General features: G+C 38.8%; 1 protein-coding gene across 1 annotated transcript; it reads left to right on the forward strand.

Moving 5' to 3' along the window:
- The first annotated feature begins 1,840 nt into the window (after positions 1-1,840).
- Positions 1,841-14,953, forward strand: LOC589878 (sialin). Its single transcript, XM_030974631.1, has 9 exons — positions 1,841-2,019; positions 2,885-3,121; positions 3,862-3,949; positions 7,173-7,268; positions 8,289-8,410; positions 9,595-9,750; positions 11,951-12,083; positions 13,455-13,696; positions 14,232-14,953. The coding sequence occupies exons 1-9, from the start codon at positions 1,861-1,863 to the stop codon at positions 14,391-14,393; spliced, it is 1,395 nt and encodes a 464-aa protein (XP_030830491.1). The 5' UTR covers positions 1,841-1,860; the 3' UTR covers positions 14,394-14,953.
- Positions 14,954-18,901: the final 3,948 nt, after the last annotated feature.

Here is an 18,901-nt window from a genome sequence, read left to right on the forward strand (position 1 = left end):
ACGGAAATCGTGCAATTTCAGTGCAACACCCGTGCAGTCTCTGCAACCTCCGCACGGAAATCGTACGGAGCTCGTGCAGCTTCCGTGCAGAGGTTGTGCGGAGAAGGCGCGGTGACCGTGCAGCCTCCGTGCCGTTTTTCGGCGTCTGTTGCCCCCATGTTCACTGAAAAATCGTGCGTTTGCTGCACGATCAGCGTGAGGCCTCCACACAATGCCCGTGCGGAGATTGTGCAATGCCACCTACGACATGTCTACGGGCTATTGTTTGTTTAAATCCCCGCGAAACAAAATCGTAGTCGCCGCGGAGCCCGTGAATCCGTACGAAAATCTCACGGCCGCCTCCTGCCTCCCCACGGAGGACGCACGGAAAAGGGGATACGGGCAGGGTACGGTCCCCGTAAACTAATGGCAAGCTAAATGTAATCCAGGCATAAACTAACTCCCTAAATTACGAGTTAATTTTAATTTAACGTTGCACCTGTCCTGGCTTACTTCTATTACGATCTATAGAAATCACCGACTGCTTTCCCGCTCGCGAATTTTTTTTCCGTACTCGAGAGGGCAAATACCCCATGTGCGCATGCGCGTGGACTTGTGATTTCTCTGCTACTTCCCATACGAAATGTACATGTATTCGCATGTACTGTGCACGATTCGCGTTCTACGAGTAAACGATGGCATAGTAGTCTTCAAACACAGACTCTGATTTGCCAGTTTGACAAATCAATATGCGTATGTGTCGCGATGTGCTTATTCAAGTCTGTGTAGTTGTATGATTCAGACCCAGTAGTGCATATGGAAATACATTGCAACTTGTATAGAATGGTATAGTAGTCTGCAAGCACAGACGCTAATCTGACAGTTTGACAACATACTAGTAGTGTGCTGAGAAGTACTTTATTCAAGTCGCCAACTTGTATAGAATGGTATAGTAGTCTGCAAGCACAGACGCTAATCTGACAGTTTGACAACATACTAGTAGTGTGCTGAGAAGTACTTTATTCAAGTCTGCGTAGATGTATGATTCAGACCCTACTGGTGCGTGCGTTAGAAATGCATCTCAATGTGTAGAGTGTAGTATAGTAGTCTGCAAGGACATAATAATATATTGTGTATTGATGAGTAGTGATTTTATGCAAGTTTGTGTAGTTTAATGATTCCAGACCCCATGGTAGGCCTATGTATTGTGCCACTGCTCTCTCACACTCTTTCTCTCTCTCTCTCTCTCTCTCTCTCTCCATATCTCTCTCTCTTTCTCTCTCTCTCTCTCTCTCTAGCCCTCCCTACTATACTACACTCTACACATTGAGATGTATTTCTAACGCACGCACCAGTAGGGTCTGAATCATACATCTACGCAGACTTGAATAAAGTACTTCTCAGCACACTACTAGTATGTTGTCAAACTGTCAGATTAGCGTCTGTGCTTGCAGACTACTATACCATTCTATACAAGTTGGCGACTTGAATAAAGTACTTCTCAGCACACTACTAGTATGTTGTCAAACTGTCAGATTAGCGTCTGTGCTTGCAGACTACTATACCATTCTATACAAGTTGCAATGTATTTCCATATGCACTACTGGGTCTGAATCATACAACTACACAGACTTGAATAAGCACATCGCGACACATACGCATATTGATTTGTCAAACTGGCAAATCAGAGTCTGTGTTTGAAGACTACTATGCCATCGTTTACTCGTAGAACGCGAATCGTGCACAGTACATGCGAATACATGTACATTTCGTATGGGAAGTAGCAGAGAAATCACAAGTCCACGCGCATGCGCACATGGGGTATTTGCCCTCTCGAGTACGGAAAAAAATTCGCTTCCCGCTCGCTACATACTATGTATCATGGGTTACTTCGGGTTTGTTCTGGTCTATTGTCTGCGTGTTACGGTCAGTATTGGCGTGGCGGCCATGGTGAATTCGTCGTATGCTCCACCACGTGACATCAATGCGAGCGGTGAATACTGCGAAGAGCGAGGCGCCAATGGCAGTATGCGACAGGAGGTAAGTCCATGTTCTCAGTGCTTCTATCCCCGCTCCCATTGTATCAATAGTTGATACATAATTAACTGTAGAAACTAAAACTGGTTGAACAGCAACCATTAACCGTTAGTTAGGGGGGGGGGGGTATTGATTTTTTTTAGTTTACGTTGTACGATTTCGGATTTTTGTTATTCTTCCGCTTTATTTTGATGAGATCATGAGATATTTTGTCCTGCATGTTACCAACCATAGCTACGATTATAGTATATATCTGTAGTATATCAGGGGGGTGTTTCACAAAGATCCTAAGTAGAACTTAACACTAAGTTTGACTTAAAAATTATGGACAGCCATTTGAGCCTTAAAATGAAATATACTCAAAAGCAGAAATTCAAGTATTTTAGACATTTTATAAATTCCACAACAAGAATATGAAATCTCCTTAACGATAGAAAATATGAATGATTTGAATAAACATTTTATGCCTTTCAAAAATATTTTTACCAAATATATTCAAAGATGCTAATGGCTGTCCATAATTTTTAAGTCCAACTTAGAGTTAAGTTCTACTTAGGATCTTTGTGAAACACCCCCCTGGGGTAATAATAAATGCGCCTAATAGAATTATCTAGATAGACGGTGCTATAGAAATGCCTATTATTATTATTATTTATTATTAGTATACCTACTTCTACTAGAACCTGGATCAAACCAGATTAAATAAATGTATAATACTTTTGGTATCAAATCATTTTTATGATACCATATTACTTACTTACCTTGTATCTTGCAGTAAGAATAATTCTTTTTAATCAGAGCATAATGTAATTCTTTAAAGTATATTTAAAAAGAAAAAAAAACAGTTAAACGGTTTTTACTTCTTTAGGATACTGGAGAATTTGACTGGGACAGCGAAACCCAGGAGTTCATCCTGGCTGGCTTTTTCTATGGTTACATCTTCACCCAGCTTCCAGGTGGGTGGCTTGCGGACAAGTTTGGAGGAAAATATATTTTCGCTTTAGGTGTTCTCAGTACCAGCCTCTGTTCGCTAGTGTTTCCCGTAGCTTCCTACGCCGGAGCTGGTGTCGTCTTTGCCACGAGGGTCGTTAGCGGTATTGGAGAAGTAAATACTATTATGTGATTGTTTCATGCTGGCAAATTAAAGTGAAGAGGGTCATAGGGGTAATACTCTTTTTTTCAAATGTTATCATAGAGTGACATGTTCTCTGCAGGTTTCCATGGATAGTAAGTAATCACACGTTAAGTTTTCTTTAGTGCAACGGCTGTTGATGTCGCTTAAAAACCCGCTCAAGGGCCGTTTAGAGGAATTAACGAAAAGTAAAAGAAGAGAAAAGGAAAGGCTACAATAATAGGAAGAAGTTAGGAGAAGCATGTATAGGAGACTATTTTGAGGTGAAATGGATAGAGGAAAAGAAGTAATTATATTAAAGATTGGCAAAGATCTGAAATGATCACAGCAGTTTAAGAGCATAGTTCTGAAGAAAAACAATTTCGTATTCCTTAGCAAGATAGTCAACGACAAGAAGAGAATAATAATGCTTCTCGAGGCGTTTTGAATAGTTGCTTTCTTCATTGTTAGGATATTGCCTCTAGGAAAACCTGTCCATCTCGATTACTCATTCCTATCATTTCCTCTTTTAAGTCCACCCCCATTTGGTGTGCAAATAACGAAAACAAAAAGCCAAATCTTTTCGTGTAAGCATTTTATTTAATTCCATTTCTTAAGACCTGATGAACAACAACTGTAATTTAAACCTGTCATGTGAACTATAATTATCATAAAATGTTTTAATGGTTTGCATTATGAACTCATTGAAAAACTAATCTTAACCTTTGACCCAGGGTGTCACATTTCCAGCTATGTTTTCGATGTTCAGTAATTGGGTCCATCAAGAAGAGAGAAGCAGGTTAGCAGTCATTACTTTCTCAGGTAAGCTTATGAAAGGGAATTGAAGTGCATTGGTCTGAATTGAAATATGTATGCCTTTCAACAATAACATATAAATGAAGCAGGAAACAAAATGTTATTGTCAGAATCAAAGCAGTGCACATAAAGAATGACATCACGATATTCGCTATAGAGTGAAAAATGATTATAGAAATTTCATAAAAATATAAATACACAATTTTCAATATAATTTTATTATATTTTTTAATTAGTAGAATTTTACATTTACACCAAACAGCGAAAATGCAAATTCAAAGCGTTAAGTATACCGAAGAAGTCAGGTAGAATAGAGGGAGGAATGAACAGAGAGAGGGAGGAGAAGAGAGGAGAAGGAGGGGGAGGAGGAGAAGGAGGAGGATGAGAAGGAGGAGGAGGACAAGGGGGGGGGGGGGGAGAGAGAGAGAGAGAGGGAAATAAGGGGGGGGGTATACTTATCGGTGAATGCTGCATAAAAAGGTTGTACCCATATGCATTGATGAACTTAAACGAGAGGGAACAGTGAAAAAGTAGAGGGATTAAGAGAAAGATACAACGAAAGAAAGATAGATAGAAAGAGAGAGAGAGAGAGAGAGAGAGAGAAAGGGGGGGGGGGGTACTCGAATTCTCGAAGTATACAAGCACAAATCATAAATTGTTTTATTACGATGACTAAGCACACTTCTGAGATATATGACTGAGATTCTTGAGAGGCTCGTTGGAAGTAAAGAAACAAGAAATGGGAAGGTTGATATATTTGTGAGTGAAAAATAACTGAGTCAGCTCGATTTAACGCTGTATCATGCTTTTGAAATAGCTGCTGTGTCTGCGCAACGATGTCGATTTTATATTATTTGTGAACTCATTTTATTGTGGACAAATGGTCGTTAAGTATATTTGAACAATGCATTTAAAAAGTAAATAGGAATGATAACTATGATTCAGCAGCTTCCTTCACATAATGATACTGCAATTTTCAAAATAGTTACACAAATTACTTTTTAAAATTACCTAACATCTGAAAAGGTAAATCATCCTATATTTCTGTCATTATCCGGGGTACGAAAGGTTTGAAAATTTGACGTAAATCAAAATTGAAAAAATAGTTTTAGTAACTTTGTGAACTTTAAGTATAGGTGTTTAAAATTACATCTTATCGAATAAGGACTGCATTCATTTAATCGCTTAAAGCATACTATTCATATGCGCCTTGCTGTTATTATTGTCATTATTACCATCGTAATTATTACTGTTACTACTGCTGATACGACTAATGTCATTACTCCTATTCGTATTATCTAATATCATTATTATTTCCCCAATATACTTATCTTTACACAGGAGTCCTCATTCATTGATATTCATAGACAACTTCATGAAAAGTAGTTGAATTGTGCATTCCTAGATTTATCATACGAATATTCAAACAACACAATTCATACCAGCATCTTGATTTTACAACGGCACATGAAATAATAGACATATGGGAAAATATTATCTGTATTCCAACTGTATTACAAACAAGCAGTCAAAACCTTTAATAAAACAATCGATTTTTTCTTCTTCAGCAAGTTCCTTCTTTTAAAATTTGTTCATGCGATACATTTTTGGATATCATAATACGATGAACATTTATTGTTTGTTCTTCAAAACACTAAATCTGATTTGTTTTTCTTTATCCAGCTGCATCTTAATTTTTTGTTAATAATTCAAATACAATTATTATCATTGTTTTGATATTGATAAAACCAAAACAATTTAATTTGGTTTAGTAAAGTTGATCTTTATATTGGTATTTCGAAGCAGCCATAGCTCAAGTTTTGACCTATGACATTTGAATGTGGACAGATAATAAAATAAGCAGAATTTGTTTTCACTGCTATTACAAAATGAACATTGTATGTCAGTAACTGGTATGAATTTTGATAGGGTATATTAAATGTAAAGTATTTTTATTATCAACATTATTAATCTTATTATTATTCTTATCATCATCATCATCATCATCATCATCATCATCACTGTCTTCATCATCATTATCTTCAGCAGCGTCGTTGTCGTACTATCACAATTGTGATTATTGAGATTATAATTATTATCATTATTACGTTATGAATTCTTAATGGGTACGATGTGATTGCATTGTACTGTCATTATCGGTTTGATTTTTGCCCTTACATTGTTTTTAACTTTCTTGATCAAAATATTGAGTGCTTCGAGTGGCGCGGTTAAAACTATTGCCACTGGTCATCTCATAGCTGTACAGTGCCCGAGACCACGTCGAGGGGCCTTCCTTCCATTGGTGCCTTTTTTGTGCAAAGAAAAAATAAATTTGTGGGGAAAACAACGACCGTGCGGAAAGTCGAAGCAAAAACTCTCAAATTGGTACAAATTGGTAAATCATTATCATTATTTACCAAATATTAGAAAATTTATTGCAGAATCATGTCTTGGTAACGTCTTCGCTCAAGCGGTCTCTAGTATGACTGCCTCATCATCCTCATCCTCATCATCACCGCCATCACCTGCTCCATCATCATCATCATTGTCTTAAACATCATCATCTCTTTTAACATCATCGTCATCATCATCATTATTATCATCATAGTCATCATCATCAGCACCATCATCGTCATCATTATCATCATCATTTTGATCATCATGTTCATCATCATCATCTTCAGCAGCACATTCATTATCATCGTCATCATCATCAGCACCATCATCGTCATCATTATCATCATCATCATTTTCATCATCATCATCATCATCTTCAGCAGCACAATCTTCAACATCATCATCGTCATCATCGTAATCATCATTATAATAATCATCGTCATCACCTTCATCTTCATCATCGTCCTCATCGCCATCATCATCATCATCACCACCACCATCATCTTAATTCTCATCATCATTTAAGTTACATGTATTAATACTTATAATTGTCTTTTGAACTCTAACTCGACAAGGTCATGATCACAAGTTAAGTTTCTGGTCTCTGGTGTGTCTGCATCATCATCATCATCATCATCATAACCATCTTTATCATCATCATCATAAATATCATAACCATCATCATCATTACTATTACCATCATCGTCATCATCATTATTATCATAATCGTCATCGTCGTCAACATCATCATCGCCATCGCCATCGTCATTACCTTCATCCTGATCACCATCATCATTGACTGATAATTGTCTTTTGAACTCTAACTCGTCAGGGTCATGTCTTGGTAACATTCTGGGTCAAGCGATCTCCGGTGTGACTGCATCATCAGGATTCCTAGGAGGATGGCCTTCACCTTTCTACATATTCGGTAAAGATTTTTTGATCTCTTTCCCAAGTCTTGTTAGATAATGTCCAAACCAAAATAAACAAAAATATCTTACCTGAATTGGTAATGATTCTCAGTGATAAGAAAGAAAAAAACATAAACTCGAACTCTTTATACGTTTGCTGAAATCCATTTTTACCATACTAACATTTTATTCAGGCAGACGAGCCTTTTGTTCAATAGCGCTACGATCATCAAGATAGACTGTTAATTAATGTTTATAGACACTCATATTTTCTTTCTTTCATTTAATGAGTTAAACAAAAATAATGGAATAATAAGAGTAAAAGCTAACAAAACTTACCTCAATAATATTAAAGGCCATTTATTAGGGTTTGGGCCGTTGTGCTTCCATTTTGCCATGCTACCGCTTTACCCACTTTTAATTTTGTTATTATGTGACGTCTTTATTAATGATATATGAACCCAATGAATTACGCCGAACTTTACCTTTTAATGAATGAATCTTGAGTTGTTAGAGTGATTGCACCTCAATAAACTGTTAAATGAAACATCGAGGTTATCGTGGTTTTGTTCGTAGCTCACATTAGTAGAGGTGTCGTAGACGAGTGGTTTAATCACTTTGGGAATGCAAAGACCGTGGGTTTGAGGTTCGAGCTCTGGCACGCCACTGATGTCCTTTAGCCAGGCAGTTTATCTTCATTGCTCCTCTCCACCCAGGTGCTAAATGAGTACCCGGTAGGATGCGATGGTCAGCGTGATTGGATTAGCATGTACGCACCCGTTCAAATTGCTTCCCAGAGAGTGGACAATGTGCAATATAATGTGCAGAATATTAATCCTGTGACCAGAATTATAATACTTATGTAAGCAATTTTGTCGGTCATAAATGGTAAAGCGCTTTATAAGAAACAGCCATTAAGACGAAACTCATCCAACCCCTTTATTGTACCACTTTCTAACTTGTACCCCAAAACTTACCCTACGACCTTCATAACTAAGCATGTATTACATTGTTCTATTTCCATCTATTATTTCCAGGAAGCACAGGATTAATTTGGTTTGTAGCGTGGTTATGTCTGGCATATAATACACCTGCCGAGCATCCTAGAATATCCATGGCTGAACGAAAGTATATTGAGTCGGGAGTAACTCAAAAATCGGTATGTTATTACATTTGTTATTTTACTTTTATTTGTTTCTCGTTTGAAGTCCATTCAAACATAAACGAGGGCATAATACATAATAAAACATACAAAGACACATATAGGAAAATGAAAGTTGAGGTTGGTGCGAAAGAATGAAAGGCTTTGTAGGGACAATATAAGAACAGTTGAGTAACATGTTTGAAAATGAAATTGAAACAAAACTATTTAATATTTTCCAAAGAGACAAACAAACAAAGATATTGTTTAAGATGTTACTTAACCCATTAAATAGGTAGTAGAATCAGTTTAACCTTTTGTATAAATCTAAGCCTAAGGCACTGGCATGGGTAATGTGAGGTCCCAAGTATTTGACAGAAAACCAAACGTAATCTTTACTTGATCCAATTATTTCTTTCATCTCCCCTTTTGTTAAAGTTCTTCATGTACAGAATTATCTCTTTAATAATGATAACTTATTTACATACGCCTCGATCCACCGGCCTCCGAGACGTGCTTATCCGAGAAATGATGGAATACTAGTACGAGGGCTTATTGTCTAATCTACCAACATCCGGGGTGATAATATGACTGCAGGACCCTCAGGGAGAACAGTATTGATACTGATGAGGCTGACATGGGTTAACAAGACATACATATCATTATCATTATTATTATTATAATTGGATTTAAGTTAATATGAATTTGGAAATTTTAAAGATATGCTGCGTGCTATCCGCTATCAAGTAACATCATAGATGTATTATTATTATTATAGAGGCACCAGCAATTTTGTTTTGTGGATAGGATGCTGTTATTGTATATATTGGCATATCGGTTTTACAAGTAAGTTTATCCCCATTACGAAATTGTTCTTCCAATAATGCTAGTATAATACCGGTGTGTTGGCTTAGTCAGTAGAGCGTCCGCCTCACCACCGGGAGGTCGTGGGTTCGAACCCCGGCCGCGTCCAACCAAAAGACGTTAAAAGACGGGAAATGCTGCTACCGTGTTTGGCGTTCAACAATAAGTGATAGAGCAACGTCGATCTGGCGCTGCTTAGTGGCTGCCGGGCACGATCAATTGGGTGAAAAGAATTTCCATTTTCGGTTTAACTTAATACAATTTGGAGTGGAATTTAAAAGATTTTTAGTATTATTATTATTTTAAATAAATGTACTCCATTCCGTCCATCCTTGCAGATTTCCAAAGTGAAAGTGCCATGGGGGAAGATTTTGACCTCCATGCCCGTTTGGGCTCAAGTAGTGGCTCATATGACGGCCTGCTGGGGGTACTTCACACTCCTGACCAACCTACCAATCTACATGAACGATGTGCTGAGATATGACTTAACAATGGTAAGCACAAATACAAGTCTCAGATAATCTTAATTTATCTATTAGCATTTACATTTATTATTAATTTATTGACATATTTATACATGTATTTATTTATTTATCTATTTACCTTGTTCTCTTTTCATGAAGGTTGGTATGCTTTCCGCTGTATAACCTTACGCCGTTTAGTGTGTTTCCTTAGGGACTTTTAGATTTGCACGCCGACATAGTGGACTGCTAAGTGTGGCAGTGGCGGGGGGGGGGGGTGAGCCCGGGGGCCTCCATCCACGTTAATTTTACCCTTTTTTGGGAGATGGACCCTCTCCTGGCGCTCAAGGGGGGGGGGGTGCAATTTTTCAAATTTTCGAGAGCAAAAAATAAATAATTAGTGCTCACTACCCCCCCCCCCCCAACTGAGCGATTTATCGGCCGGCGTGATTTTTCAAATTCTCGGGAGCCAAAAAATAATAATTTGTGCTCACTACTCCCCCCCCCCCCGCCCCACCACTGAGAGAATTATCGGCCGGCTATTTCGCCGCTAAATATTTTCTCACGAATTAGGCCCCCTCCCCTGCCGCCTGCTGGATCCGCCCCTGACGTGTGGCATCCTCTTAACAATGTGACGTCCTCAGGCGCGTACGCAGGGGGGGGGGGTCTTTTTTATGTGTGTATTTTGGAGGAAACCCCCCCTCCTTTGGATTTTTTTTAAAATTATAAAATAAAAAAATAAAAAAAATTATGCCAATGACTGACCTAAAAAAAGGTGACCTTATCCCCCCCCCCAAAAAAAAAAAAAAAAAAGAAAAAAGGAGAAGTGTCCTCTTACCCCCCCCCCCTTGAAAAAATCCTGCCTACGCTACTGGACGTCCTCATAACCCTAATAACCCTCTGTCGAATGTTTGCCGCTGCATCAAAACCCCTGAACCTTTGGCGCTAAAAATTTCATGAGTCTTTTCCCTCATGTCTCACGCACACTTTGATACCAAATTTATTATGGGCGGACCTATGGTCAGGTGTTAGCTGACAAAATATTATCACATAAGTATCAAAATATGTTATTCTCACAAATCTGCGTGTGTAAGTATATTTCCCCAATCTTTGTGTGCATATTGTCATAAAAATATTAATAAAACATAAAAGAAAATAGACATTACCATCTTATTCAATATACTTCAATCTATCACCATGCTAATTTTTACATTAGTTGGACCTTCCTAGGCTGAGATCTTTGGGGGAGGGGGGGGGGGGGCATAATGGCCCCCGGTCGTATTAATAAATAGCCCGGCCTTTTTAGGTTTAAGGCACTGACAGTGCCCGACAGTGCCTTAAAAGGACGTCACATTGCCTTAAGAGGATGTCACACATAGCAGTCCACTATGTCGGCGTGTAAATCTATAAGTCCCTAATGATAAAGGACGATAAGACTGGTCTCTAATCATTTTCTCTTAATTTATTTACTTGTGTATTGTTAATCTATTATTTATTGATTCATTAATTGATCTACTAACACATATCTTTCCATTCGTGTATTATGTGTTGTCTTTTGTTTCCGACGGCTGGTGTGCCAACGGCTGTATCGTCCGCCGTTCAGTGGGTCACCACGTTAAAACGAGGACAAGTCTCTGATAATGTTATTCATCTATTCATTTTTGCCTTTTTTTATTTATCATTTACACTAGCACATGACAGACAATAACACACGTTACCACTCCACAATCATTTATGAAACTATGTTCCCACGCTCAGCGCGCACTAATTTACACTATGAATATGACGGATAAAGAAAGAGGACAAAATATACATTTCCTCATTCTACCCTCAACAATTGCTGTGGCAGACAAAGGAACATCCCTTCACTGCTATTATGTAAAAATGTGTAGAATAGGTGTCACATGCATATTCACATGTTCTACACATTTGTACATAATAGCAGTGAAGGGATGTTCCTTTGTAGAATGAGGAACAGTATATTTTGTCCTCTTTCTTTGTCCGTCATGTTCATAGTGTTACACGCTTGTTAATGATACACTCGGCCGTTTGCAATATACGCGCTTGTTATTTCCTTTTTGAATCTTCCGCCTATATCATGGGAACAACCATTCTACAAGTAGGTCAGGAACAACTGTAAATCATATCAACGCTTGGGCGTTAACATGTATTATTCAGCTATTACTTCATATCTTTCCATTCATTTATTATTTGTTGTCTTTCTTTTACGAAGGCTGGTGTGCTATCGGCTGTACCGTACGCCGTTCAGTGGGTTACTATGATTATAGCAGGACAAGTGGCTGATTATCTTATTAACACTGGATACCTGTCTCGAACAGCTATCAGGAAAATATTTGTGTCAACAGGTGAGTAGTCCAGAATATGGCCTATTTGATTTTGATCTCCACCACACCAACGCAATATGCGAACTCCCCTTTATACTTGCTGCTAGCCGAAAATGCCGTGATCATTATATTAGGACCAGAGCCAGGGGCGGCGATTTCTTTTCATGACCGGGGGGGGGGGGGGGGGAAGATATGCGAGGAACGAGGGAGGAGTGACGTAATGAGCCAAAACGTTTTTTGGGGGGAGGGGAGAAGAAAAAAAATCCGCATCATCATCGCTCTTACATGTTACATGCAGGCCCCGCGGAGCCGTTTTTCAAAGTTGGAGGGGGGGGGGGGGTAAAGTATTTGCGATCAGATAGAGCAAAGCAATTAAGTTGGGTGTTACTTTGGCGTGAGGTCCAACGGCGGGGGTCAAGGGGCGGAGCCCCATGAAGCTCAGAGCTTTTAGGCATTTAATTACGATCAGATGAGCATCCAGGGGCCGCCTTATAGGGCCCTTGGTGGGGTTTAGGGGGCGGAGCCCCCGTAAGCTCAGGGTTTTAGGCTTTTGAATATGGTCAGATGACCATCCAGAGGCCCGCTTAGGGCCCTGGTGGGGTCCAGGGGGCTGAGCCCCTGGAAGCTCAGGTGTTTTAGGAATTTAATTATGGTCAGCTGAGTAACCAGGGACAAGCTTTAGGGCCCTTAGTTGGGTACAGGGGGCAGAGCCCCCGGAAGCTTGGGGAAAATCATTAAAATCAGTAACACTTGTAAATTAGTAACTGGTATCGAATTAGAAATAAACCACGTTTGAATTTTATCGGGGGGGGGGGGGGGACTGCCCAAAGCACGAGTGAGTGAGCATAGTGAACGAGAGGGGTCAAGGTAAATTATATTCCTTAGCAAAACTATAGTATGAAAACAAACAAAATTCCTGTTTCACACTTCATTTTTGTACAATAGTAATTGTACATTTTGAAGGATATTATGCGAGGGAGCATAGCTCCCGAGCCAGAAGATTTTGCATTTTTATTTGTCTAAATGCTGCACTCTTGGGCCCTCCAAAGCTTAATAGTGTGTTGCAGTCTTTAGTCAGTATTTGCTGTACATTATTTCTCAAGACCGAATGTTAATAACTCACACCTGCAATAAAATAATTGTCCCCCAAATAATAACTTTTTCATTTCCTGTTCTTTAAATAAAGACATTATTGGGCAAAGTCCAAGATACTTGGTACTATGCATGACTCATCACATCTAAATTTTATTGTCGACATAATCTGATCTAGAGGAAAGACGAAGTAAAAATGATGACGTACGGAACACCGAATTACCAAGTACTATGGACTTTTTCAAATAATTATTTTCTAAATTACATCCAAATGCTTCTCATTTGTGTGATTTAATACAGGACTCTTCGGATACGGCGTTACACAGGCTCTGGTCGCCCTTGTCGGTTGCAATGGTGCCCTCTCCGTCACATTCATTTCACTTGGTCTTGGCATCCTTGGTATCGCATTCTCGGGTTACTTGCCGAACACACTCGACCTGGCCCCCGCCTATTCGGGTAGCATCGGAGGCCTGGTGCAGAGTTCCGGACCCATCTCGGGAATCCTCGGGCCTTACCTCGTTGGGGTTTTCACTGAAGACCAGGTATGGTAGAATATACAGTGCGTCCCAGAAAAAACGAAACCGAGAATTATCAATGTTTTATCATAACTTAGTCACATTTATAATTATTAAATGACACATATTTGGAAAGCTTAGATCCTCCTCTTTCATTCGGTGCATGAGTGATTAAAATGAATTTGAAGAGAGGAAACCAAAAAATCATTTGGCGGTCCATATCTGAATTTCAAGGAGAAAATCAAATTTCCAGAAAGTTGAGGTTCTGCCCTTTCATATGACACCTCAATCAGGAAAAATGAGCAAGGAATGACAAAGTTATGTGTGTTTAAAGTAGTGCTTGCATTTCCATAATTCTATCAAACGAATTCGTTTTTACTGGGTGCCTTCCGTAGCAACAAACAGAGTTAACAAAAGACTTAACTCCGTTTCATTGACAATCAGCCATGCATGAAGTCTTTCGTTTCTCTCATTTTTTAAAAAGACTTATAGTGATTCCATCTACTCTCCACCCTCAAGTCAGCCTTTACTCTCATTCGCCTTTTCTTACTTTTCTCGACAGAGAAACTTGCAGGGGTGGCAATATGTGTTCTACATTTCTTTTGGAGTAACCACGTTTGGATCCCTTTTCTACCTCATCTTTGCATCTGGATATGAGCAACCATGGGCTTCAAATAATGATACATCCAAACAGGAACATAAACGGGGTTATGAAAAAATTTGAACGATATTCCTTTTGGTAGTGAAAGGAATCTAGAAATGTTTTATGTTTATTTTTATATTTTGCTGTTCTTCTGTTATCTTTGTTCTCGTTATTTTTCTCTCTCTTTCTCACATATGAACACACATATACATATATTGCGCTTGTTAAGTGCTCCTTTCGTGTGTTTCTGGTATAAGCATATATATCTACTAAATGTATGTCGATATATGTATATCCACACATACACACACCCACACACACGCACATATACCTAAATCCTTGTACACGTTGCACACGAAGCGTCATTTTGATTCAAGTCAGTGATTGTACTTATCATTTTGCTTGTACAATGTCATAATATAGCACGTCAAAGACTGGGCAAGTTGCTGATACAGTCTTACATCAGGCAATCATGCTCCAAACATGCGTTATGTTAGTACTTTACTCAGTCCGGCCAACATAAACGAACATTATATAATCCTTTTTTTTTTAGGTTCATGCGCCATATACAGTGCCATTGTATTGTCAGTTTGTAATTTTTTCCAGTAATAAAATAACCCTGGTTTGGGAGCAAAATTCAAGGTTGGAATGAAATTGTTTTACATTAAATGGATAGCATGATTCGAAAATGAGTCTGTCATGTTGGCGAGGTGTTCGTTTCTTTTTATTAACTTTGGACATTTTTGTATCTTTTTATTTTCAAGTGTTAGAAATAATGACAAGCGCGGAAGCTTTAAATTAGTAGAGAAAGAAGACGATTCGTTGGATCGTCCTCGACTGTTAATCCTTGTCTGAATTCAGTTCCCCCTCCCACCCGCGCGGAAGCTTTGACGTGTCATTAAATTATTAGAGAAAGAAGACGATTCGTTTTACCGTTCTCGACTCTAAATCCTTGTCTGAATTCAGTCCCCTCCCCTCCCTCGCGAAGCGCGGAAACTTTGACGTTTCATTAATTATTAAAGAAAGAATAATGATAATAATAAAGTCATTTTTATATAGCGCATAATAATAAATTATCTATGCGCTTTACATCAATGAATTATACAATAAGTTACATGATTAATCTAAAGATTTAATTATGCATGAATAAACAGAAATACATATCGTATACAATGATGACAAAATCAGATATAATAGAAATGATATAAACTTATGAACACAATTATAACAGTTAAATAATTACGATCTAAAGAAGACGATTTGTTGTACCGTTCTCGACTCTTAATCCTTATCTGAATTCAGTTTCCGCCCCCCTACTGCGCGAAGCGTGGATGCTTTGACGTTTCATTAAATTATTAGAGAAAGAAGACGATTCGTTGTACCATTCTAGACTCTTAATCCTTTTTCTTCCTACGTCCTCTTCCTTTCTTCTTTTTATCTCTCTCTTTTTTTTTTGGCTGGCGTTTTTTTTTTTTTGGGGGGGGGGGGGGGGGGGCGACCGCCCCCACCGCCCCCTGGCTTCGCGCCTGAAACAATGACAATGAAGTCCATACATTGTATATATGCTAATTATGCTATTTAATTGCATTACTTGGAATAAACAACTGGTGTCATAAATGAATTCCTCGTCATAGAAAATCATTAAAAAGTCGTATTATCCATGTTTTCAGGCCACATTATTACACATGCTAATTAGATGATTATGCTTATATGGCTATTAAAAAAGTTTCCCAAGGTTGCCAAGCTGGCAACCAAGCTGAATTTACTTCAATACTCATCTAGAACACAAATCAACAAAAAGACCTTGTACTTATCAACTTTTCCAGGTCTGAAAAACTTCTACAGGACTAATCTTCTGTAATAGTTTGCAAACAGTAGAAAAAAAGAACAATAAAGAATAAACTCGAAAGACCTTGGACTTTATACCTCGTAACGCTGGGTGATAAATGTTGGATAAAACGAACATAATGAGATTCTAAAGTGCTGAATACTGTTTTTTTCTTCTAATATGTTATTATCAGAAAAAAAACCCCCCCAATATGTGTTTATTTATGCGAGCAATAATTCTTTCTTAATATTTGCAATTTCATTTGTTATGGCTTTTGCTATGTACTCTTTATTACACGCAATGTGATATCTAAATAGAATAAAGAAGTGTAGTATTAAAGTTTATATACCTCACTTAAGAAATCCAGCCATCTGATTGGTCGAAATTGTCGTGATTAGTCGTAATTTTAGTCATTCCCGTAAAAAAACGAAAAATCCCAACACCGTTATAGTCCAAGAGTGAGATCCCTCAAAATTCCGGCTACCATGAAAATATTAAAATTTTGCTGCGATACCCATCGGTTTACGTGTTAAAATGTTCTTTGCGCGAGCGCGGACACCATACAGTGCTTTTTGTCTGCGATTCCCAAATGATTGAAAATTTCAGTCATTTTTCAAGCAAAGATTACAGACAGTAGGCGTTGTCACACAGAAAAATCCCAACCCATCTCGAATAAACTTTACGCTGATTCATTGTTTTGCTTAAACACGATGATAATACTAATGATAGCGATGATAATAATAATAATAGTTCGTTCTTTTATAGCGCTTTATGATGATGGTGATGGTGATGATTATGACGATGATGATGGCGATGATGCTAATGGTGATGATGACGATGATGATGATGATGATGGTGATTGCGATGATGATGTTGATAATGACGGAACTTTTACTACTACTACAACGATTTAACGTCCTCGCTGAAAAGCAGCTTGTAACTGAGAGCAGGTTTTACAGGGATCACATCAATACAATACAATACTGATAGCAGGGGCGGCGATTTATTTTCATGACCGGGGGGGGGGGGGGGGTGAAATCCGAGGGAGCAGTGACGGAATGATAAAAAACGTTTAAGGGGGGGGGCAGGAAGAAAACAAATCCGCATCACCATCACTCTAACAGTCATGTTACATGCAAGCCCCAGGAAATGTTTTTAAAAGTGGGGGGGGGGGGGGGGGGGGGGGGGGGGGGGGCTCAAGTATTTACGATCAGCTAGAGCAAAGCCAGCGAAGCAAGTGGAGCGTAAATTGGCGCGGGCTACAGGGGCGGAGCAACCGGAAGTTTAGGGGGTTTAGGCATTTAATTACGGTCAGATGAACATATTTTGATAGCTTATTTTTTACACTTGCATGCTAGTCACTAAATGGAGTTGGGTCCGGGGGCAGACCCCTAGAAGTTCAGGGGTTTTAGGCATTATATTACGATCAGATGAGCATCCAAGGACCGCCTTAGGGCCCTTAGGGGGGGGGGGGGGGGTCCAGGGGGCAGGGTCCCCGGAAGCTCACGGGTTTAAGGCATTTAATTACGGTCAGATGAGCAACCAGGGGCCCGCCTTTGGGCCCTTGGTGGGGTCAAGGGAGCAGAGCCCCCGGAAACTCAGTTAAAAATCATGCCATTTCAGCAACATTTGTAAATCCCTGGTATCTTATTAGAAATAAATCACGTTTGAATTATAATTATTTATTTATTTAAAAAAAATTATCTATTTATTTATTTATTATTATTATTATTATTATTATTATTATTATTATTGTTATTATTATTATTTTTTTTGTTGGGGGGGGGGGGGGGGGCAACTACCCTGATCAGTATGCCAGTGCAAGTGAGCATAGCGGACGCGAGGGGTGAAGGTGATGAAAGTGACTAACCCCTTACAATTTTGTTGTATAAAACAATTTCATTCCTTAAAACTATAGTATTAAAAAAAAAACCCTTTTTTCACACTTCACTTTCCTACAATATTTACTTTTTCATTTTGAAGGATATTATGGGACGGAGCGTAGCTAGCGGGCGAAAAGATTTGTTGTTGTTTTTGTCTAAACGCTGCATTCTTGGGCCCTCTAGAGCCTTAAAGTGTGTTGCAGTCTTAAGTCAGTATTTGCTATACATTTATTTTGCACTTTGCAAATTTTCTTGGGGGGGGGGGGGGGACGGATGATCGCCCTAAAACAAAATCGAAGGGGGACGTGTCCCCCCGTATCCCCGGGATCAACGCCCCTGACTGATAGTAATAGTGAGGATCATTATTTATTTATAAAAGTAGGTAAGAATGAACGATGAGACAAATGTGAGGATTTCAGTTTCTTTTCGCTATGTTCTTCAATATTTACGTTCTTTACCGTGCAGTTTACCCTATCAAATTGATAGTGAGTTGATGTGTTGAGTGTTAGGTAATATCGTCGCATAATTAGCACAATGAACCCTCCTGGCAACAGGCCAGTCTGAGACAGATGATTGAGACTAAGCCAAAATGACAGGAATTATATGATATTCATGCCAAATCGGATAATACATCATGAATATCGAATCATAGACGAAGCTGAGTACCGGTCATGCGATTACACTGTGAAAAAAGTCATCTGGAAGCTGCTGGGAAATAATATGTAGTACATGTAAGCTGTGATATTTCGTAATCATTACAGTATAATATAATTGATTCAGCGGTGCTAAAAATCATGTTCACTGCACACAGAGATCAATCGGTGGATAGGGCTTCACAAACATGTGGCATGAATGTTTGGTCCAATCCCTTTGTCTAT

The sequence above is a fragment of the Strongylocentrotus purpuratus genome, unplaced genomic scaffold (genome assembly GCF_000002235.5).
Source record: "Strongylocentrotus purpuratus isolate Spur 01 unplaced genomic scaffold, Spur_5.0 spur5_scaffold_7, whole genome shotgun sequence".
NCBI lineage: Eukaryota > Metazoa > Echinodermata > Echinoidea > Camarodonta > Strongylocentrotidae > Strongylocentrotus > Strongylocentrotus purpuratus.

Coding starts and splice junctions, on each gene's coding strand:
- LOC589878 (XM_030974631.1), top strand. CDS start 1,861: ATGGGTTACTTCGGGTTTGTTCTGGTCTATTGTCTGCGTGTTACGGTC. Junction 3,950..7,172: donor AGCAGTCATTACTTTCTCAG/GTAAGCTTATGA, acceptor CTAACTCGTCAG/GGTCATGTCTTGGTAACATT. Junction 7,269..8,288: donor TTCACCTTTCTACATATTCG/GTAAAGATTTTT, acceptor TATTATTTCCAG/GAAGCACAGGATTAATTTGG.